Source organism: Cyprinodon tularosa, unplaced genomic scaffold (genome assembly GCF_016077235.1).
Source record: "Cyprinodon tularosa strain WSP-4 unplaced genomic scaffold, ASM1607723v1 ctg215, whole genome shotgun sequence".
In the NCBI taxonomy this organism is placed as follows: Eukaryota; Metazoa; Chordata; class Actinopteri; order Cyprinodontiformes; family Cyprinodontidae; genus Cyprinodon; species Cyprinodon tularosa.
In genome coordinates, this window is record NW_024038800.1 from 587,147 (window position 1) to 611,161 (window position 24,015).

A 24,015-nucleotide genomic window follows, 5' to 3' on the forward strand; every position below is an offset into this window, starting at 1 on the left:
TTTTTTTATCAATTTTATCACAATAATACCGCAAAATATTATCACATATTAATGCCATATAATCCACCCCTAATCAATGTAAATTTGTTTTAGTAGAAATACCATTCATTTCAGGCAAATTCGTCCTTATAAAAGCAAAATGAAAATTAAAAATGCATTCTAAGAGAAAGAGGGCTGTAACTGCTTAATTTGCAAATCGATTAATCTGTCGATTATGTTTTCGATTAATAATTGGATAGCCAAAGGTGCCTTTAAAAACCAGGAGAAACTAAAACTTTTCCACATGTGGAGTTCTGCAAAGAGCATTATTGACAGATGAAAAAGGTACTTTTAATCTTAAATGCAAAAGCATTTACATTTTTTTTTTTTTTTACAATATTTTTATAATTACTGCTCTAAGTGGGTTGCTCTGTCGGCTAAAGGCATGTTTTAGAGTCCCTATATTCCAATTAATGATAATCAATTATTAAATTAGTTGACTTTCTTTAATCAATTAATCACGCTGAACTTGATTGTTTCGGCACTAAAGAGTAATGTTAATCTCAAAGTGGATTAAAACCATCGTAAAACAAATACCTATAATAATAATTTAGTTCTTATTTTGTCTCACAAGCTGCAGCTTAAGTTTTTTTTTTTTTGTAGAAACAATTTATAGGGAAGGTGTGTATTTTGTTGAAGAAAGAGGCTACCTGAGGAAACCATTCATTAAAGAACCTGTTCTTTCTTTATGCACTGATCCTTAGCAAGAATTAGAACGAGGAAAACAAAAAATATATATAAATGTGCAGAATTTGTTAAATGCATGAATGTAAATTTTAACTCTTGACTGCTGCATTATACTAAAACATCTTTAGTATTTTAAAAATACCCTGACCTGAGATGCATTTGCAAATATTTATATTTATATTATATATAAACTCATTTATTACTGAAGCACAATAAGGTTTTACAATAAATAAGTTAAGAGAACTAGAGTAAATTTGAAAAGACAGGGGCAGAAGAGCCAGTGTCCTTCCAGAGCTCCCTGGATGCTTCCGGAGAGGGAACACTCAGCCGCTTCCGCCGCCATTGCAGATTTCAGAGAGGAGATCAGCCGTAGCTGCAGCTGCCCATCGATGCTGTGCAGAAAACATACACAAAGGGGAGATAAATCCAACATCTTCACCAGTATCATATTTCGGAAACACAACTAAAACCACGCCATACTGATTTTTGTTTCCCGCCGTGTAGCCGTTTTCACTGACTGGCTCCGACCTACACTCTGAGTGAAGAGGTCGTTGCTAGCGCGGTGCTAACTGCCTAGCTAGCTTCACGGCTAGGATTTCAGGACTCCGGAGAAGCTCAAGAATCCAGCATGGCTCAAATCCTGCCTATCCGCTTCCAGGAGCACCTGCAGGTATGCGATGACCCCTTTATAGCTGTGTAATCCAACATGTTTTCGTTATTTATGTTTCTGTGCATGAATCCATATGACAGTTAGCTAGCCAGGCTAACGTCAATACCCGCAGCGAATGAATGACCTCCCCTCCCCCGTCTAGCCAAAGCATCCTTCATTCATCTCACTTATGCCCGTGAACTTCTTTCTACCATAAACATTTCATGTCCCATTTTTAATCTACGGTTGTTAGCAAACATTCATTTTTTCCCCCGTAATGGTGTCCGTATGCGTAGCTTAATTAGTTGAGCTTCCAAGCTATTGCAGCCGAGCTTAAACCGTTAGAGTTAACGGTCCATAAGAGATGCTGAGTGGTTTAATCGTAAAGGCCGTTCATTTATTTATTTTATTTTTATTCATTTTATTTATTCAATTCATTTAATATTTTTTCTCACGCAGTGTAATTTAGAAAAACTGTTCAAATTCCGCCTGGTTGTCAGAGTCTCGCGCGGGCCCTTTGTAGAAGAGAAGCACGATCAGCTGCAGTTTGACAGGACCTAGCGGCATTTAACGTCACACACTGAACGTTGTGTCACGACAAACCATTTATATTGCACGTTTTATTCATTTTTGCCCACTTTTCGGTCTTTGATGTGGAAACAGCTACTCCGTCAACGTGTCATCGGATTTTTACATTCATTCAGATTTTTTTAAAGCCCAGTGCAGTAAAATTCAATCACTTCCCAGCTTCCGGCTCTGCTGGATTATTGGATTTGCATAAGAGCGCCTTCACTGAAAGTGTCTGTGATTACAGTTGTGTGGTATCGCTACACCTTTTGGGTTAAACCGACCTTTTATTTACGTTCTTATCCTTGATTTGTGGTGTTAATTTGGTACATCATGTTCTTTTGTTTTGGACAGGTTCTCATGTTATCTGGTGGTGTTTATGGCTGAAGTATTGGGGAATTTGTTACATGCAGTTTCTCTTTTTTTATTTTTTTTATTATTATTTTTTTTTTCTTTTGATGTTAATTCAACAGTTGTTTAATCCAATTCAACTCACCAGCGTTAGTTTCACCAAAGAGTTGGTCTTAATCTTCTGAGTTATATTCAAACAAATTTGACAAAAAAAATCAACTCTAATTGGAGTAAAATTAACGTTTAAATGAAATTCTGAAACTAAGATAAATGTAAGTCTTACAGGCCAGAACTCTATGCAATGTGGCTCAGTTTTAATATTGATATGTTTTTTTTTTTCATATACAGGTGCTGGTCATAAAATTAGAATATCATGAAAAAGTAGATTGATTTCAGTAATTCCATTTAAAAAGTGAAACTTGTATATTATATTCATACATTACATACAAACTCATATATTTCAGATGTTTATTTTGTTTAATTTTGATGATTACAAATGACAACAAATGAAAATCTCAAATTCATCATATCAGAAAATTAGAATATTGTGAAAAGGTTCAAAATTGATGGCCCCTGGTGCCACACTCTAATCAGCTAATAAACTCAAACCACCTGCAAAAGCCTTTAAATGGTCTTTCAGTCTAGTTCTATAGGCTACACAATCATGGGGAAGACTGCTGACTTGACAGTTGTCCAAAAGACGACCATCGACACCTTGCACAAGGAGGGCAAGACACAAAAGGTCATCGCTAAAGAGGCTGGCTGTTCACAGAGCTCAGTGTCCAAGCACATTAATAGAGAGGCGAAGGGAAGGAAAAGATGTGGTCGAAAAAAGTGTACAAGCAAGAGAGATAACCGCACCCTGGAGAGGATTGTGAAACAAAACCCATTCAAAAATGTGGGGGAGATTCACAAAGAGTGGACTGCAGCTGGAGTGAGTGCTTCAAGAACCACCACACACAGACGTATGAAAGACATGGGTTTCTGCTGTCGCATTCCTTGTGTCAAGCCACTCTTGAACCACAGACAGCGTCAGAAGCGTCTTGCCTGGGCTAAAGAGAAACAGGACTGGACTGCTGGTGAGTGGTCCAAAGTCATGTTCTCTGATGAAAGTAAATTTTGCATTTCCTTTGGAAATCAAGGTCCCAGAGTCTGGAGGAAAAGAAGAGAGGCACTTCATCCACGTTGCTTGAAGTCCAGTGTAAAGTTTCCACAGTCAGTGATGGTTTGGGGTGCCATGTCATCTGCTGGTGTTGGTCCATTGTGTTTTCTGAGGTCCAGGGTCAACGCAGCCACATACCAGGAAGTTTTAGAGCACTTCATGCTTCCTGCAGCTGACCAACTTTTTGGAGATGCAGATTTCATTTTCCAACAGGACTTGGCACCTGCACACAGTGCCAAAGCTACCAGTACCTGGTTGAAGGACCATGGTATCCCTGTTCTTAATTGGCCAGCAAACTCTCCACAATACCCCATAGAAAATCTATGGGGTATTGTGAAGAAGAAGATGCAATACACCAGACCCAACAATTCAGAAGAGCTAAAAGCCACTATTAGAGCAACCTGGGCTATCATAACACCTGAGCAGTGCCACAGACTGATCGACTCCATGCCACGCCGCATTGCTGCAGTAATACAGGCCAAAGGAGGCCCAACTAAATACTGAGTGCTGTACATGCTCATACTTTTCATGTTCATACTTTTCAGTTGGCCAACATTTCTATAAATCCTTTGTTTTTATTGGTCTTCAGTAATATTCTAATTTTCTGATATGATGAATTTGAGATTTTCATTTGTTGTCATTTGTAATCATCAAAATTAAACAAAATAAACATCTGAAATATATGAGTTTGTATGTAATGTATGAATATAATATACAAGTTTCACTTTTTAAATGGAATTACTGAAATCAATCTACTTTTTCATGATATTCTAATTTTATGACCAGCACCTGTAATAACTCTGTTCATTATACTGTGAATAAAGGCACTTTTGTTTTGCACCTTATAAACGCAGGTAAGGGTTTTATTTTTCATAAATGCCGTTAAACTTAACTAAAAAGTAAAATATTCATAAATCAGTCATTTTGCATAATTAATTCCTTTTTTTTTACATGCATGCAGTTACCTGTTACATGCACTTTCTAACTTAATATTCAAAGTCCATATTTGATTTCATGATAAAGAACAATTAGTGATGAATTGCTTTAAATTATTCATGAAAAGATATTTAGCCTGAAAACCCCAGTTTTTAGGAGTTAACTCTGCTGCAAACTCTGATCTTGAAGCATAACAGACCTAAACACGAGATTTAGTTTTTATGCCGAAACCAAAATAAAAACAAATTTGACTTCATAACTACTAGTGGTGTAAATGATAATCGTTTTGTATCGATGCATCGATCCACCAGCCAACGATCCGATGCATCGGCACGTACGCAAGAGTATCGATTCATTTGTTTTTTTGTTTTTTTTCCTCCGGTCTAATTTTGCTCCTGGATGTAATTCTGACTTCCGTGCTGCGGTGGCGCTAAACCTATTTTGCCCTTCTACCTCGCTTCCTTTAGCCACTCCCCTCTTTCCGCTTGCACACACACACACACTTGCATAAACAGTCGGCAAGGCAGACATGGCGCAAGAAAAATAAGGTGATCCATTCTTGACTATCGAAAACATTCGAATCATTTGGTCAGGAAATTGATACTGAATCGAATTGCCATGATGGGTGTGATTTACACCCCTAAGAACTACTGAGTTGAATTTACAGGTACCCAGAAATGTTTGTAAACTATTGCATCCTAGTGTTTAAAATTAAGATTTCCGACATCAGTGCATTTTATTTAATTTTTTCTGGTTGAGTTTTCCTAAATGCAGTTATTCTCCTAAAATAATGCATCCTTTAAGCCAGGGGTCTTCAACCCCTAGGGGGTCCTTGGAGGTACTCCATGGGGGTCGCGAAAATTTTGGTTGATTAGACTTTTTTTTTTTTTTTTTTTGCCCCCTGCAATTTTTTCCACTATTTGAAATGTCTTTAAATACACATTAACATGAATGTAACACACTTTAGTAAACAGATAAACGGAGGCAGAAGATGTCCTTCAGTCATCAATGCACACATTCAGCGACACACAGGAGCTCTTTCAAGCTGGGCACCGTTTCATTCACAACACCTTTCCCATGAACGAAGAATCAGAAATACTTTAGTAATCCCAGGGCGAAATTGCTTTTGTTACATGACTTCATCTCTAATAGAGTGACTATTGGACCAGTTTGACATAACACTATTTATTTATTTATTTATTTATTTAATACAATGCATAATTGAAAAAATTGAAGAGATGAATAGAAAACTGCTACCAGTTGACTGAAATGTATTGCTTTTCTAAGGCTACCTGAAAGTTATCTGAAATTAAGTCTATTTCAAATAGCATAGTTTATCTTGATCACCTTTGACTAGTAATTGGGAGGTCAGATACTCAAAAATGAAAATAGTATAAACCATATTGCAGCTCTGGCCCTGGGGGCACAGTCCCCTGCTTGTATAGCTGTTTCCTCTGTACGCTTGATTTAGTTAAACAAATCACCTGAACAGCCAGTCAACAAGTTGTGGGCCGTCCTGCTAGGCACCTACCTATTTGAATCAGGTTAGTTTTAGCAGGAAGGGATTTACCCCCCAAAGGAAAGACTAGGGAACTGCTGCTTTAATACTCTTCCTTCTGGCTTGAGACAAAATCGTATCAAATTCAGGAACATGTGCTTTGATGCATGAGCTAATCCATGTAGATAGTAAAAAAGCGATCAGGCTTTTCCTGTGGTAAGGATTTCCTTTTTTTCTTCGAGGTTCTGTTGTACACAGATTTTGATTGTATATTTTAAATGATTGCTACACATGGTATTAGAATGTGCCACATGTCCCTTTTAAGTCGCTTTAAATCTTACAGAAAAGGAGTTGAAAGGTTATAAAGTCAAGGTCTCTAACCTTGTCTGTGTTATGTGTTTGTCTTTTTTGTTTTTTAAATCAAAACCTGTTGTCATGCTGGGAATTAAATTTACTGATTTGTATAAACCCTAATATTTCAGTGTTTGACACACTTATCTCTGATAATTTAATGCATGTATCTCTAATTATAATCCCCTATATATTTTTTTTTCACTTCCAGCCTATTTTTCATTGCTTGTGGTGTTATTTTTTTTAAAGTAATTTGTTGAAATAAGTGCTTGTTTTCCGAAATCAGTGTACACATGTTGGAAGTTCTTCAAAAAAAAAAAATAAAAAAAATAAGAAGAACAGGTAAATCAGACTTTCATAAAAAATAAAAAAAACTATTTGTGTATTGGTCAGTAAAAACCTTGTAGGTGCAGCTCTAAAAGAAGTAGAAACTTGACTGTTTTAGTTCCTATTTCCATCCTAACCATGTCCAAACATTCAATTGTTAGTCATAACACTATATGACAATTTTTTTAATAATTTAAGCAAAATGTGATTTTCATTGCTATTTTATTTATTTTTTAATTGAAACATTTATTTGATAAAAAAAAACCCCAGGCATTTAAATTGCTTGCAAGAGATTTCTAACAAAAAACAGAGAAGCTTTGTAAAATTCAACAGTTCTGCATTTGATTTTTAGATTTATTAATATGTACCAAATAAAAACATTTCCCCTCTTACAGTTAGCATTAGCAATGATGAGTAAAATTGTTTGTACCTAATGTGTAGAGTTACCTTTATGTATTTATTTTATCATGCTATGTTTAATAAATGCCCTCTTGGGGATCCATTTTACCTTTCTAAACTTCGTTCAGATGTTTGTTTTTGATTGACGAAGTGATTCTTTTAAAACGGTGTTGCGTTTCTGTGACAGCTCCAGAACTTGGGGATCAACCCAGCCAATATCGGCTTCAGCACACTTACCATGGAATCTGACAAGTTCATCTGCGTGAGGGAGAAAGTGGGCGAGCAGGCCCAGGTTGTCATCATTGATATGGCCGATCCCAATAATCCCATCCGCCGGCCCATTTCTGCTGACAGTGCAATCATGAACCCTGCCAGCAAAGTTATTGCCCTTAAAGGTAAGCGGCACATTGAATGATAGCAGTATGTTAGGGCATAGGGAGTGTGTTAGATTTTTATGTATTAAATAAAATTAAAAGGTTAGAATGTAGCCAGTTTCTTGCTATTTTCTTGTCTAGTTCATGGGATCATTTGTGTAAATTTACTTTTTGTTGTCAGTTATGTAGCTTTCACATTCTGCTTTTCATTTGGATGTTCATAAATACAGGTGCTGGTCATAAAATTAGAATATCATGAAAAAGTAGATTGATTTCAGTAATTCCATTTAAAAAGTGAAACTTGTATATTATATTCATACATTACATACAAACTCATATATTTCAGATGTTTATTTTGTTTAATTTTGATGATTACAAATGACAACAAATGAAAATCTCAAATTCATATCAGAAAATTAGAATATTGTGAAAAGGTTCAAAATTGATGGCCCCTGGTGCCACACTCTAATCAGCTAATTAACTCAAACCACCTGCAAAAGCCTTTAAATGGTCTTTCAGTCTAGTTCTATAGGCTACACAATCATGGGGAAGACTGCTGACTTGACAGTTGTCCAAAAGACGACCATCGACACCTTGCACAAGGAGGGCAAGACACAAAAGGTCATCGCTAAAGAGGCTGGCTGTTCACAGAGCTCAGTGTCCAAGCACATTAATAGAGAGGCGAAGGGAAGGAAAAGATGTGGTCGAAAAAAGTGTACAAGCAAGAGAGATAACCGCACCCTGGAGAGGATTGTGAAACAAAACCCATTCAAAAATGTGGGGGAGATTCACAAAGAGTGGACTGCAGCTGGAGTGAGTGCTTCAAGAACCACCACACACAGACGTATGAAAGACATGGGTTTCTGCTGTCGCATTCCTTGTGTCAAGCCACTCTTGAACCACAGACAGCGTCAGAAGCGTCTTGCCTGGGCTAAAGAGAAACAGGACTGGACTGCTGGTGAGTGGTCCAAAGTCATGTTCTCTGATGAAAGTAAATTTTGCATTTCCTTTGGAAATCAAGGTCCCAGAGTCTGGAGGAAAAGAAGAGAGGCACTTCATCCACGTTGCTTGAAGTCCAGTGTAAAGTTTCCACAGTCAGTGATGGTTTGGGGTGCCATGTCATCTGCTGGTGTTGGTCCATTGTGTTTTCTGAGGTCCAGGGTCAACGCAGCCACATACCAGGAAGTTTTAGAGCACTTCATGCTTCCTGCAGCTGACCAACTTTTTGGAGATGCAGATTTCATTTTCCAACAGGACTTGGCACCTGCACACAGTGCCAAAGCTACCAGTACCTGGTTGAAGGACCATGGTATCCCTGTTCTTAATTGGCCAGCAAACTCTCCTGACCTTAACCCCATAGAAAATCTATGGGGTATTGTGAAGAAGAAGATGCAATACACCAGACCCAACAATTCAGAAGAGCTAAAAGCCACTATTAGAGCAACCTGGGCTATCATAACACCTGAGCAGTGCCACAGACTGATCGACTCCATGCCACGCCGCATTGCTGCAGTAATACAGGCCAAAGGAGGCCCAACTAAATACTGAGTGCTGTACATGCTCATACTTTTCATGTTCATACTTTTCAGTTGGCCAACATTTCTATAAATCCTTTGTTTTTATTGGTCTTCAGTAATATTCTAATTTTCTGATATGATGAATTTGAGATTTTCATTTGTTGTCATTTGTAATCATCAAAATTAAACAAAATAAACATCTGAAATATATGAGTTTGTATGTAATGTATGAATATAATATACAAGTTTCACTTTTTAAATGGAATTACTGAAATCAATCTACTTTTTCATGATATTCTAATTTTATGACCAGCACCTGTAGATCATTTCCATCTTTGTTTGTCAACAGCTGAAGCGTAGTTTGGTACAAATGAAATTGTAAAGTATGATTAGGAAAAAGTAGCAGTAGAAACAGTAAAAATGTCATGCTGTCATAAATGCTTTGTCTGTTTTGCTTGTTTTTTGCTCTTTTTTCATTTCTTACTGCTCTCTTATGTTTGCAGACGGTGAGTTGAATTTTACATATCCTGAGTTGTCAAAGTGTTCCTGTATGCACTGTCTTAAAATGTTTGCACTTTGCTTTTTGTAATTTAACCCAGATGAAAAACAAAATACTGCTGAAGCAGGGCAGAACAAAATAAGTGTGGCTTTAAAGGTGCCATCTCATTTTTGTAATGTATTTTTGTACATTTGATCCAGTGTACACATATTTTATTCTACATCTTATTTTCCGCTGCATACTGTACAGCATATTTTAAATAATTGTGGGTTATTTTTAACTTGGCTACAGTGTGTAAATATACATTTTCCAGTTTATTTAAACTTGTTAAATATTGCAACCAAAAAAAATGCCTGCATGTAATTGAGTTTATTTATTGGATGTATGATAGAAATCTTTGAGTAGTCGCTTCTGGGTTTACTGTTGAATATGATGAATCTGATTTACAGATAAGAAAAGTCCAAGTAAGTACACCTGCATCCTCGAGGAACAACAATTAGATGCAACTAAAAGATGTTTTCTTCTGAAACCTCACTCTGTAATAGGAGGTTTGGAACTGTCCAACCAAAAATAAGCATTAGTTACAAAAAAGCAAAGCCTTTTATTATTACAGTGGGTTAAATCCCTTCAAAAACGTTTTTTTTTTTTTTTTTTTTTTATGAAAAACTGAAACTCTGCAAACTGCAAAATAAATTGTAATTTACTGTAGCTATTTTTATAGTTACATGTATTCTAGGACAGAAAATTGGAGGAAATAATATGAATGATACTGTTTGCGTAGCACTGCGTTGCCTCTAGTCTGACTTGTCATTTGCCCCAATCCTCTAACAGCTTTTTTTAGTTTGTTTTAAAATGAATCATCATCGGTGACCCCAGTTTGACTTTCCATTATAATGCTGTTAAGCTGAGCTTGTATCTCAAAAATGTTTTTGGTTATTAAAGACAGACTTTTATTTTCTCAAACAAATCCTCCCTGTGCTCTATAAAATTAATACCATCCAAACGCAGATAAAAAAAAAAAATACAAGAGTTTAATAGCGGTTCAGTGGCTCAGCCTAAGTTAGGGAAGGTTGACATGAATCTACAACATCTCACTATATTTTGTGTTGATAATTGAGAATTTAACTTTGAGTCTGTTTGTTTGTGCCATTAGATTGTTGGGTTCTGATTAGGGCTGTAACTGCGATTATTTAGCAAATCGATTAATCTGTTGTTTATTTTTGGATTAATCAATTAATAATCGGACTGCAAAAGGTTCCTTAAAGAAGACTTTTGCGCAAATTAATCCAGGTGAAACTCAAACTTTTTGACTTGAAGTGCTGGATAGAGCATATTAACAGACAAAAAAGATTTTTTTATCTTAAATGCAACACATTATATTTTATGTTGGTGTTGGGGGTCTCTATAAGTCATCCTATTTTTTTTTTTAAAGAAAGCAGAAGTAATTATATCTCTTCGAAGTTGGGATTTGCAAAGTGGTCTTTCAAAGTTAATCCTGATGAGTCATATTTCTTACAGCATTTTAATCCTCAATAGTTAGAAATGTGGTAATTGGCCATAAATATGTTGTACCAACACAGGTTTTCCTCCTGCTAATAGTATTTTCATCACACTAATTTGCTAAGGAAATAGGCTAATTTTATGTTTAATCTGTTAATTTCCAGTTTGATAATGTTATATTTAAACTATGCTTCATATCAGCCCTTTGATTTGAACAACGCAAAATTCATTGAATAATGTTTTAGCTGCTCTCCTTCTGTGACCTTTGAATCGGTAGCATTACTAGCAAAATGGCAGCTTGAAGCAGGAAGTCCTTCATCATGAGGTTATTGTAAAGGAGGAGAACAGAAGACATAGGAAAGCTTTATAGGCTGTGAACAAAATAAATTGCCACTTTCTAAAGTGAGAAAACTTTTTTACAAACCTTACACTCTAGTATTACTTTTGAATTGCTTACTCAGAACAGCCACAGCTACTTTTTTATATTGTTTCTAAAAAGCTCAATGCACACAGCTTCACCAAGTATCTAGAAAACATCCCTGTTACCAGGCAGGATGTATTATTAGATTTACATATCTTAGAGCACACTAAAGTTGAACTGGAGGAAATAAAGATGGGTTTCAGTGCTTCTGCCCAGCATCCTCCTCATTATCACATCTGTTTGTCTTTGTGTTTTGTCCATAATCTGCATTCACACCCAGCCTAAATTAACCCACTTTTTGTCTAAAGTGCTCTTTAAATGCTTTTAATGCGATAATAATGTGATGGAAGTTTCATTCTTCTGTGGTGATGATAGAAGTTGATGATTTGACACTCTTTAAGTCTTATATTTCTAGCTCAATTAATTATTTGAAATGGTTTATTTATTTATAAAAAAAAAGAAAAAAGAAAATTATGCCCAAACAATGCGAACTATGGACATAGAGAAATCTTGCAGGTGATTTCTGTACAAAAAAAAGTTTATATCACTGGTGATTTTCACGGTTAAAGCAACCAGGATCAAGTTTCGGAAATTTCATGAGACCGAAACTTTATAAAAACCTAGAATTATCTAGAAAACAAACTTGTAAAACTAATTGTAATAAACACAATTATGGCTGTAAGGTTCCACTTTGGCTCTAACTTTTTACAGCACAGTAGCTCCATATTTCAGCTTTGTTTTGTTCTCCTGGCATCGTCTCCAAAAATGTATTTAAGAGCAGAACCATATTTGAAGTAGGTTAAATAATTTTCATCGTGGCTTAAATATATATTTGTAACCCAACCTTAAGGCCGTGGCATCTTGCGTGATTGAATGCAGATCCACATCAGTGTTTGGCCTTGTTTTGGCTTCTTTTTTTAAAAGTCAAATGCCTGTTAAGCAGCATTTATTCAGCAGATGGAGTAGGTATGCCTCAATGGTAGGTTTAATATATACGCTTTGCTTTGGCTTGTGTGTTGTAGCAACCTTTAGTCGTCACCCTAATTTGAAGTGTACGTTTTAAAAGGGTGAAGGATGATTATTGAGATGACTTCCATCCCTGCATGTTAACCTCGGCTTTTGATGTTTTCAGCTGCAAAGACCCTGCAGATTTTTAACATTGAGATGAAAAGCAAGATGAAGGCTCACACCATGACGGATGACGTGACTTTCTGGAAGTGGATTTCTCTCAACACCGTTGCACTGGTCACAGACAACGCCGTGTACCATTGGAGCATGGAAGGCGACTCCCAACCCATCAAAGTGTTTGACCGTCACTCCAGCCTGGCAGGCTGCCAGATCATCAACTACCGCACTGATGCCAAACAGAAGTGGCTGCTTCTCATTGGTATTTCAGCACAGGTAAATTCCCTCTGCGTTAAAAGCATGTTGGTGGTGAAAAAAAAAAAATCTCCAAACCTCTCGGCTAGTTGTTCAGTTTTTCTACCTAAAATGTTTCATATTTTTTCTCCAGCAAAACCGTGTTGTTGGGGCCATGCAGTTGTACTCTGTGGATAGAAAGGTCTCTCAGCCCATTGAAGGCCATGCTGCTGGCTTTGCACAGTTTAAGATGGAAGGCAACACTGAGGAATCAACTCTGTTCTGCTTTGCTGTTCGGGGACAAGCAGGAGGAAAGGTAAGCTTTAGCAGCCCGGCTAAGCCTCAAGCTCACAGCTGCTTGCATAAAGAGATCCCCAGTGACTTCATCCAGACTCCAGTTTCAAATTGACCTAATTGAAAACCTGAATCTTAACAGAAAGCCAGATTAGATGACTTTGTCTCATTTTGCCTCAATCAATTCGACTTGCAGCTCCATATTATTGAAGTTGGAACCCCGCCGAGTGGAAACCAACCGTTTCCTAAAAAAGCCGTGGATGTTTTCTTTCCTCCTGAAGCCCAGAATGACTTCCCCGTTGCTATGCAGGTACAGTTCTTACACATGTTGGCACCCGCATTTATGAAGCATTAATTCACAATTCTTAAGGAATAGATGAGTGCATTAAGAGGATCTTTACAGTTCATTTAAGGTCACAAAAAGGCCAATCATAAAGCAAGTTCAACAAGTTGAGGAATCATGACTTTATCATAACTGTTTAAGATCACCCCTGGAACAAGCTAGTCTCAGCTCTGATTTACAACTGTTTCCTAGTGCATGAATTTCATATTTAAAACTGAGCTGTATCATCACCCATCTCCTCTTTCCATACATCTAGATCAGTTCAAAGCAGGATGTTGTTTTCCTCATCACTAAGTATGGTTACATCCACCTGTATGATCTGGAAACCGGAACCTGCATCTACATGAACAGGATCAGCGGGGAAACCATTTTCGTCACAGCCCCACATGAACCTACCGCTGGTATCATTGGAGTTAACAGGAAAGGACAGGTACGTTTGGAGATAATTAGGATTGATTCATTTATCTTGCACTGTGTGGTTATTAAGGCAGGATCTGAAATTAAACATTAAATCGGATTACAAAACTGGATGTTGATCAAAATGTACTTATTAAAGGCAAACCTCTTTTAGTCTGTAGTTCTTCAAAAATAATTTCTTAAACTCATTTATTTCTAAATTAGCTTTTAGCTCAGACTTGATATGCATATATAACACATTTGTATGTGTGTGTTACTGCTAACATTAGTCAGTGATTCACTTTCCTTGCGGTGTGTCAGCCAACTTTCTCTATCAGCTTGAATCCTTGGGTGTGACCTTGATTGAGGAAATCTATGTGAAAATATCTCGCTGCAGCAGCATTTTCAGTTTGGGGCAGCATGTGACAGCCTCAGCGGGGAGGCTAAGCTTGGCCAGGCAGGCTGCACAACCTAATCCTGTTATTTGTCTTGGCACACACCTGCAGGGCCTGCATGCACAGCTCAGAGTGCTGCTCATGGACACTGATAGTAATTTTAACAACAAGATGATGCCCCTAACCTAAGCCTGGGTTTAAGTTATACTATGTGGTGTTTGTTGTTGTTTAACTATTTGTTTTTGTTTTTTTTCGCTTTTTTTCCCTTTTAAACCTAGTTGTTTAAAAAGAAATGTTTTCAAATTCAGTAATAATCATAACTCCTAAATTCTAAATAATCCTAAATAAGATGGTTTTTTTTATGTCAACATAATCTATAATATAATGCAAAAAATACAATGCAAAATTCCTTAAACAACTTCAACTTCTGCAAGAATACACACACATTCTTTCATCTGCTGCAATGTATGTTATTTGCAGTGGTGTCAAAAGTACACACATTTGTTACTTGTTACTTGGTTAGAAGTATAGATACTAGGGGTGTAAATCACATCCATCATGGCGATTCGATTCAGTATCGATTTCCTGATCCAACGATTCGATTATTTTCGATACTTAAGAATACACCACGATTCGATTCGATTAATCGATTAATCGGTTAATTTTTTTTTTATTATTATTTATTTTTATTTTTTTTTACACCTTACAGGCTAAACAAAGTTTCAAGTTTGAAATAAATCAATGAAAGCTGTAATATCATTATGCATTTTCTTTAGAAACAACAGCAAATAACAGAAGTACAAAAGTTGCATCAAAAAATACTGCAAAAATACTGCACAATATCAGTGTAATGAGTTCAATGCAATACCTCGGCTCCAGAGAAACTGTCCAACATATTTTTTTAGAATGTAATAAATATATTCAGGAAAGAGAGATGTTGTGTAGAGAGTTAGACAGGAATAAAAATAAACTACATATAAGGGAATTGTTTCAAAGGTCATCTGGGGATGTAGTTTTTGGGGGTATTTTTAATTTTCTAAGAAGAACGGGTATTTTAGGGAGAATATAATAGTTTGTCTGGTCTATACTCCATTCTGGAAGGTGGCGGTAATGCAGCTATAAGTTGTTTGCCAACCGCCATTAAAAAAAAGAAGAAGAAGAAGGCTCCAGAGTGTTGACGTCACCGCTCCTTGAGAGACGCTCCGCTGCACCTCTCCCAGATTGTAGCTGACCGCAAACAGTGCACCAGACAGGAGGCCGGCTAGTTTTGTTTTTATGACCGAAATTGCGGAAAACAACTCGTGAAGTTTGACCCGCTAGAAGAGCGAGGTGCGCGAGAACGCTGGGAGCCTTTTTCCAGCTGAATCTCCGCTCTTTTTGCCCCATTGTCCCTCCGTCGTCGGACTAAACTCGCCGCCACTTCCTCATCGCCTCGGCCGTATCTAGACCCACAGCGTGTAGCCCAGACCACGCTTCAATACTGAGCATAATTTAAAAATGTCTGTGTGAAGCTTGCTGCAACAAACTGCTGTAAGAGTATAACCAGGAAGCGCGGTAGGAGGGGAAAATAGGTTTAGCGCCACCGCAGCACGGGAGGAAGAATTACGCCCAGGAGCAAATGGATAAAAATAGACCGGAGGGAAAAAAAAAAACATTAATCGATTATCTTGCGGACGTGTCGATGCATCGGATCGTCGGCTTTTGGATCGATGCATCGATACAAAACGATTATTATTTACACCCCTAATAGATACTGGTAAAAGTTAAGTCTTTACTCAATTAAAAGTGAAAAAGTATGTGCTCCAAAATCTACTTAAATCTAGATGCCACTATATGAACTGAAAGCTCAATTTTTCGACTATTTTGAAAAATTCTTTGAGATGGGGCCAAGGATGATGGAGGTCTTGTTGGTCTCCGTCTCCCGATACGTTCTCGCATGTGTCCCAGCTTTCAGACACTTCAACATCTTTTTCTGAATCTGACATTGTAGCATGGCATAGACACTTCGCGTTTGCAGTTTGAAGAACACCTGCTTGCTTCTGATGATTTCCTTTAGCTAACCAATGAGTGTTTGCGTTATATTACTCATCCAATCACACTAGTTTTCACTAGATGTGGATGGCACCAATGATCTGCATTGGATGGCACACATGACGTGAAATAAATATTTATAAACATAAAACCGAAGCCAAGGGTAACGAGTAACATTTGTTTAAAAAAATATAAGGAATAGAAAGTACAGATACTTGTGTGAAAATGTAACGAGTAGAATTCAGAAGTAGGAAGAAAAATAAGTAATGGAGTAAAGTATAAATACCTAAAAAGTGTACTTAAGTACAGTTACGAAGTATTTGTACTTGGTTACTTGACAACTCTATTATGTTATGTATATAATAATTCAACTACATTTGGTCTATATGCAGTGGTAGAAAAAGAAGACATGTTTGTAAATTAACCAATAATAACATGTTAGAGTGCAGACCCTGAAGAGGACATGTCTGAGTTTTACCTTCTTGCTGCACAGAAAACCTGAACAGTTAGAAATAAAATTGAATAAATTCAATTGAAGCATGCTGATTTATTGGAATGACCGAGTCAAAGTCAAGACATGAATCCTATTAAACAATCTGTGGCAAAATTTAACCTATGATTGAAACTCTCCTTCCAATCTGATATGAGATTTTTTTTCTGTTTAGAAAACATAATTATTTGTAGTGTTGGTTTATCACATTAAATTCAATAATTTTCCTTGACGTTTGTGGCTCTTGTGTGACTAAAGTACAAAAAATCAAAACCCTAAAACAAAAAGATACTTTAGACGCTGCATCGAGTTACTGTATCGTCTTTCTTTTATAATCTGTGTTATTTGTTTTTGGGGGGTTTTCCAGGTACTGTCGGTGTGTGTGGAGGAAGAAAACATAATTCCCTACATTACCAACGTGCTCCAGAACCCAGACCTGGCTCTCCGTATGGCTGTACGCAACAACCTCGCTGGTGCTGAGGAACTTTTCGCCCGCAAATTTAACACCCTGTTTGCGGCAGGGAATTACTCAGAAGCAGCAAAGGTGGCAGCCAATGCCCCTAAGGTACTGCTTGGCCCTGCTAACATGTAGCTAAATGAGTCTGAAAGAATTTTCCCTATTTCTCAGTCAGCATACCTACTTATCCATCTCTGCTTCAGGGCATCCTGCGGACTCCAGACACCATTCGTCGGTTCCAAAGTGTTCCAGCCCAACCAGGCCAGACCTCCCCTTTGCTTCAGTACTTCGGCATCCTGCTGGACCAGGGCCAGCTGAATAAGTTTGAGTCTCTGGAGCTGTGCAGGCCTGTGCTTCAGCAGGGCCGCAAGCAGCTACTGGAAAAATGGCTAAAGGAGGACAAGGTAAATAAACCTAGATCTGCTATTTTTTCTTTCTGACAGTAAAAAAAAAAACTCCATCAAGACCTTTTTGGGCTCATTTGATAAATTATTTAGCTTCTGGTTGTCATTTTTCTCCACAATTTATCATAAAGTTTTGTAATACGATGGAAATATATGGCTGTGAAAATGAAACTAAACATTTAAAAGTCAAATGTCACTAGGTTTATCACCCAGGTTAAAAAACAATCCTCTGCTTTATCATCCAAATTTTATACATTTTTATTACTCATAGTGAAGAATTTTTTCCAACGCTTTATGAACAAAATCTGATTCGACAAACACTTTGTCCTTGATTTGTGCATCATCTGACTTTTTTTTATAATTGTTGGGTTTTTTTTCCAGCTGGAATGTTCTGAGGAGCTGGGAGACCTGGTGAAGTCTGTGGATCCCACTCTTGCCCTCAGTGTGTATCTCAGAGCAAATGTCCCCAATAAAGTCATTCAGTGCTTCGCAGAGACTGGACAGTTCCAGAAGATTGTTCTCTATGCCAAAAAGGTGTGTGACAGCAGACTTTCATGCATCCCCTGTCCTTTTTTGTCAATGCAGAAAAAGGGAAGGGGTTCTAACCTGGGTTAAGTAAGGTATTTTTAAGACAAGTATAAGTTAATTTAACTATATGAACCATCTGTCGATTCTGTAGGTGGGCTACACACCCGACTGGATCTTTCTGCTGAGGAATGTAATGCGAATCAGTCCCGAACAAGGACTCCAATTCTCCCAGATGTTGGTTCAGGATGAGGAACCACTTGCTGACATCACACAGGTAAACCACAGGTCTTAAGTTAAAGGATGGATCCAGTTATTAGAAAACTGCCTGATTTAAAAACTCCTGTTGACTTACTGTCATAAACTTTAAAAAAAAATTTCAAGACCTGATTAAACATGCAACTAATCCTATGTTTGCAGATTGTTGACGTATTCATGGAGTACAACCTGATCCAGCAGTGCACGTCATTCCTACTTGACGCTCTGAAAAACAACAGACCCATGGAAGGGCCACTGCAGACACGCCTGCTGGAAATGAACTTGGTCCACGCACCACAGGTAGCTGCATAGATTCAGACGTCCTATAGGCAGAAACAGGCTGATCCAAGCCAGTACTAGATCACTTAAATTCCATTACAATTCCTGACATTTTGGTAACTATAGATTCTTTAATTGTATTTGGACAGTTTTTGAAAAATTTAAGTCACTGCAACCTTGTTTTAAGAAAAGTCTGATTGGGATTAGAAATCTCCTCGACAGTAATTCCCTTCAAAGAGAGCAGCACGGAAGACGAACACAAACATTATAACTAAGAGATACAAAGTTCGGCAGTGAAAATCATGTGAAACGGCAAACAGATGTTCCATGTCATCCAGCATTTTCCTGAAGACCTCAAGTGAAACTTTGCCAGGAAGTTTAAAGTCTTTGCAGTTTTTTTTTTCCAGGTAAAAGGCAGCAGCATACATAATTTTTTTTTTTTTTTTTACCACATCTTAGTTTGTACCCTTAGAACTGAGATTAAATAATAGTTCTCTGTATGAAGCCGGTAAGGCTCTGGACTCTTCAGATGGGAAATTAGAGAGGTTAGATGGAAGGTGGCCAGGAGCTGACTTGATGTGTTAGCTTGCATCTTTATAATTAAGACCATCCACCTTTTGAGGTAATGAACAGTGACGGGTGACTGATGTCATATTAGGAAGGAAGTTCTCTGGGCTGTCATGCTGCATTTAGAGCATGTAGGAAGATCATTACTACTAGGTAGTCAGGAAGCCAGCAGCAACCAAGCTTTTTTAAATGGATCTTTTGAAAGTTTCTTATTATGACGATTTTTTTCTTTGTTTTTTGTTGTTGTAGGTTGCTGATGCCATCCTTGGCAATCAGATGTTTACCCACTATGACCGTGCCCATGTCGCTCAGCTGTGTGAGAAGGCTGGCCTCCTGCAGAGGGCGCTGGAACACTACACAGACCTGTATGACATAAAGCGAGCTGTAGTGCACACCCACCTTCTCAACCCTGAGGTATCAAACACAAATACTCCCTAAATATCCACTATGTTAACCATTGTTACAGAGGGCTGTAATTGTACCTGCTGCATGTCCTCTGATAATCTCGCAGTGGTTGGTGAATTTCTTCGGCTCCCTCTCAGTAGAGGATTCTTTGGAGTGTCTGAGAGCCATGCTGTCAGCCAACATCCGCCAGAACCTACAGATCTGTGTGCAGGTTGCTTCCAAGTACCATGAACAGCTGACCACTCAGTCCCTCACTGAATTGTTTGAGTCATTTAAAAGCTTTGAAGGTATGTTGCAAATATGTTAAATGTTTGTATAAACTTTACAACTGGACCTTAGGAGAAAATAATGTTTTATTTATCTTTATATTTATCTTCCAGGATTGTTTTACTTCTTGGGTTCTATTGTGAACTTCAGTCAGGATCCAGAAGTCCACTTTAAATACATTCAAGCTGCCTGTAAAACCGGCCAGATTAAAGAGGTGGAGAGAATCTGCAGAGAAAGCAACTGCTACGACCCAGAACGGGTGAAGAACTTCCTGAAGGTAGGAAACCAGCAGTGCAGAACCTTTGTCCTCCACTGATCTATCCCATCATCTATGGTTTAAACTCCATTTTTATGATTTAATGTGTGATCTATTTCACTCGACAGGAGGCCAAACTGACTGACCAGCTGCCTTTAATCATTGTCTGTGACCGCTTCGATTTTGTCCATGACCTGGTCCTGTACCTGTATCGCAACAGCCTTCAGAAATACATTGAAATCTACGTTCAGAAGGTAGAGGACTGCCCTCCCAGGAGACTCTTTAGATGTTTGTTTTTTTATGTGTTAATATCAGTTGATGATGACATTTTGGTTTCTGGATTATTTGTTCCAGGTGAACCCAAGCCGTCTGCCAGTGGTTATTGGAGGTTTGTTGGACGTGGACTGTGCTGAGGATGTGATTAAGAACCTGATCATGGTGGTCAGGGGGCAGTTTTCTACAGATGAACTTGTTGCTGAAGTGGAGAAAAGAAATCGGTAAGAGCTGAGCTATCCTCAGGGTGAAGTATACAACCCAGTCAGACTGCTGTATTTGCTTCAGAATGCTCTCTTGTGTCTCTAAATCAGTGTTTTCTCCTCTCTCCAGTCTGAAGTTGTTGCTGCCCTGGTTGGAGGCCCGTATTCATGAAGGTTGCGAGGAGCCTGCAACTCACAACGCTTTGGCCAAGATCTACATCGACAGTAACAATAACCCTGAGCGTTTTTTAAGGGAGAACCCATACTACGATAGCCGTGTGGTGGGCAAATATTGCGAGAAGAGAGACCCCCACTTGGCTTGTGTGGCGTACGAGAGAGGACAGTGTGACCAGGAACTCATTCATGTAAGCTGAAAATAAGCAACTCTTATGGTTTAACATCTGATGGCTGTTTCAATAAATGCGAGACAGCCTTTTTTTCTCCCCCTTGATTTGTTGTTTTATTTCAGCTTCTCTATTTGACGTTTTTCAGGTGTGCAATGAAAACTCACTGTTCAAGAGTCTCTCCCGCTACCTCGTTAAACGCAAGAACCCCGAGTTATGGGCAAGTGTCCTGCTGGAGACCAACAACTACAGGAGACCTCTCATCGACCAGGTCTGACCAGCTTTATGCTGAGAATTCCCACTTTGATTTTCACACATCATTGGTTCTATTATCACTGCAGAAAAATTCAAGCCAAATTTGTCCAGTCTATTAACCTTTGGTTAAAGGCCAAAAGAAAGCTAAAACATAGATTCTAACTCGAGGCTCTTTTTTCCCTCTTGGAATAGAAGGAAATGCCTTGTTTCTTAGCCACCCTCTGGGGAAAGGGCAATTCTTCTAGGTTAGACCAATGTTTCACTGAGTTTTTAGCTATTCTGGATAAATTGTGCTGTTTCTGTGCTGCAGGTGGTCCAGACTGCCTTATCAGAAACTCAGGATCCAGAGGAAGTGTCTGTCACAGTCAAGGCTTTCATGACAGCTGACCTGCCCAATGAGCTCATTGAGCTTCTGGAAAAGATTGTGCTGGACAATTCTGTGTTCAGTGAGCACAGGTATCGCATCCCATCTCTCACATAGATAAACTTCTATCATTCAAATCCTCCGTCAGTTGAGGACATAAACAATAGCATTATGTTGTTTCTAATCTGGTGAACGTCTTAAATAATTTCAGAAACCTCCAGAACCTGCTCATTCTAACGGCCATCAAAGCGGACCGAACTCGTGTTATGGAGTACATTAATCGCCTTGACAACTATGATGCCCCAGACATAGCAAACATTGCCATCAGTAATGAGCTGTTTGAGGAGGCCTTTGCAATTTTCAGGAAGTTTGATGTCAACACGTCTGCTGTGCAGGTGAGTGCCATCTGCTCCTCTGCTTTTTGTTACTTTAGTTCTATTTTTCTGGCGTTCGCTCCCTGTTAAGATTGTTTTGGTTTATTTTCACCTCTCTCTTTGTTCCCCAGGTTCTGATTGAGCACATTGGGAACCTGGACAGAGCATATGAATTTGCAGAGCGTTGCAATGAGCCTCCAGTGTGGAGCCAGCTGGCAAAGGCTCAGCTTCAGAAGGGGATGGTTAAAGAGGCCATCGACTCCTACATCAAGGCTGATGACCCATCTGCTTACATGGAGGTGGGACAGGCTGCAGCCCAAAGCGGTGAGATGTTCTCTATCATGATAGCTGGATTAAGACTTTTATGTTTTAAAAGTTTCATGTAAAACAATGATTTGTGTGTGCAGGAAACTGGGAGGACCTGGTCAAGTTTCTGCAGATGGCTCGTAAGAAGGCCCGCGAGTCGTACGTAGAAACAGAGCTGATCTTTGCTTTGGCCAAAACCAATCGCCTGGCAGAGCTGGAGGAGTTCATCAACGGTCCCAATAATGCCCACATTCAGCAAGTAGGTCCTGAGTAGCACACCCCTTTTTGGATCAGCCAGAACACAGTCTGGTTTAATCTGGTTTAACCTCCGATTTATCTTCATTCAGGTGGGCGATCGTTGTTACGACGACAAGATGTACGAAGCAGCCAAACTGCTTTACAACAACGTGTCCAACTTTGGCCGTCTGGCTTCCACTTTGGTGCACTTGGGAGAATACCAGGCAGCTGTAGACGGAGCACGCAAGGCCAACAGCACCCGCACCTGGAAGGAGGTGAGGAGAGTTCTGCTGATTTATCTTTAAAAAGTTTTGAAATGAAATGCTTTTGTAAAGCTCACATATTGTTTGTCCTTGCTGCCGTTCAGGTTTGTTTCGCCTGTGTGGACGGGAAGGAGTTCCGTCTAGCCCAGATGTGCGGTCTGCACATCGTCGTCCATGCTGACGAACTGGAGGAATTAATCAACTACTACCAGGTAAATTGGATAGCTTCGGTAGAAAATTAAAAAATAAATGAATCATTTGAATTTAATTGTGTGACTTGTTTAGCTAAGCAGGAAATAATATTAATTGTATGAAAATTAGGCAATGCCTTCATCTGAGCTGTGAAGGAAAACATAATCTATGTGAGGAAATTGCAAAGATCAGTTTTTTGAATGCAATTCCTTGGTTGGAGTCCTGAGTCCTTTTGGGTGTCACCTGCAGGACCGCGGTTACTTTGAGGAGCTGATCACCATGCTTGAGGCTGCGCTGGGCCTGGAACGTGCACACATGGGAATGTTCACAGAGCTGGCCATCCTTTATTCCAAGTTTAAACCCCAGAAGATGAGGGAACACCTGGAGCTCTTCTGGTCTCGTGTCAACATTCCTAAAGTACGTTTGATTTCCTATCATCCATTAAGTGCAATCATCCATTTTAAGCAAACGTGTATAAACCTGGAAGCAAAGTATTAGAAGGTAGTGGAATAACCTCTGACTGTGTTTCAGGTTCTCAGGGCAGCTGAACAGGCCCACCTCTGGGGTGAGCTGGTGTTCCTCTACGACAAGTACGAGGAGTATGACAACGCCATCATCACCATGATGAACCATCCATCTGACGCCTGGAAGGAGGGCCAGTTCAAAGACATTGTCACCAAGGTACAAAAAAGAAAAAGGAAAAAGTTAATCCTGTCAGACTGAGGAGAAATCACTGAATGGCTGATTCTCTTTACAGGTGGCTAATGTAGAGTTGTACTACAAGGCAGTCCAGTTTTATCTGGAATTCAAGCCATTGTTACTGAATGATCTGCTCATCGTGCTCTCTCCGAGGCTGGACCACACGCGTGCTGTGAACTTCTTCAGCAAGGTTCAATACACTGCCAGTGGAAGGAAGTTAGAAGGTTGTCAGTAGTTGGGGGTTGTTGGGGTGCTGACGACCTGTTTCCTGTTTCCTGTCTGTTTAGGTGAAACAGCTGCCTCTGGTCAAACCGTACCTGAGATCGGTCCAGAATCACAACAACAAGGCAGTGAATGAGGCACTCAACAACCTTTTCATTAATGAGGAAGACTATGCGGTATATGACCTGTTTTATTGTCTATCAGTTTATATGCACCAGGTTTTGTTTTTTTTTGTTTTTTTTTTTTAATATGTCTAAAAATGGATGTAAAAAAGGTTACT

The 24,015-nt window shown here is 38.7% G+C and overlaps 1 protein-coding gene across 5 annotated transcripts in view; it reads left to right on the forward strand.

The window, feature by feature from the left end:
- Positions 1-1,026: 1,026 nt before the first annotated feature.
- The window catches only part of LOC119783997 (clathrin heavy chain 1), a 33,073-nt gene continuing 10,084 nt past the window's right edge, over positions 1,027-24,015 (forward strand). For 3 of the 5 annotated variants that reach the window (XM_038285789.1, XM_038285791.1, XM_038285793.1), the window contains exons 1-29: positions 1,027-1,396; positions 7,154-7,361; positions 9,361-9,363; positions 12,410-12,678; positions 12,791-12,952; positions 13,127-13,240; positions 13,530-13,703; positions 16,953-17,150; positions 17,246-17,446; positions 17,828-17,980; positions 18,126-18,248; positions 18,392-18,529; positions 19,325-19,489; positions 19,587-19,767; positions 19,861-20,024; positions 20,132-20,257; positions 20,358-20,500; positions 20,610-20,844; positions 20,972-21,094; positions 21,389-21,534; positions 21,654-21,837; positions 21,948-22,140; positions 22,224-22,381; positions 22,470-22,634; positions 22,727-22,834; positions 23,064-23,231; positions 23,346-23,495; positions 23,572-23,703; positions 23,801-23,911. In XM_038285789.1, the coding sequence (XP_038141717.1) occupies positions 1,355-1,396; positions 7,154-7,361; positions 9,361-9,363; positions 12,410-12,678; positions 12,791-12,952; positions 13,127-13,240; positions 13,530-13,703; positions 16,953-17,150; positions 17,246-17,446; positions 17,828-17,980; positions 18,126-18,248; positions 18,392-18,529; positions 19,325-19,489; positions 19,587-19,767; positions 19,861-20,024; positions 20,132-20,257; positions 20,358-20,500; positions 20,610-20,844; positions 20,972-21,094; positions 21,389-21,534; positions 21,654-21,837; positions 21,948-22,140; positions 22,224-22,381; positions 22,470-22,634; positions 22,727-22,834; positions 23,064-23,231; positions 23,346-23,495; positions 23,572-23,703; positions 23,801-23,911 (4,437 nt within the window). In that variant the 5' untranslated portion in view covers positions 1,027-1,354. The remainder of the gene's footprint in view (positions 1,397-7,153; positions 7,362-9,360; positions 9,364-12,409; positions 12,679-12,790; positions 12,953-13,126; positions 13,241-13,529; positions 13,704-16,952; positions 17,151-17,245; positions 17,447-17,827; positions 17,981-18,125; positions 18,249-18,391; positions 18,530-19,324; positions 19,490-19,586; positions 19,768-19,860; positions 20,025-20,131; positions 20,258-20,357; positions 20,501-20,609; positions 20,845-20,971; positions 21,095-21,388; positions 21,535-21,653; positions 21,838-21,947; positions 22,141-22,223; positions 22,382-22,469; positions 22,635-22,726; positions 22,835-23,063; positions 23,232-23,345; positions 23,496-23,571; positions 23,704-23,800; positions 23,912-24,015) is intronic. The other 2 variants (XM_038285790.1, XM_038285792.1) reach the window with 1 other exon arrangement.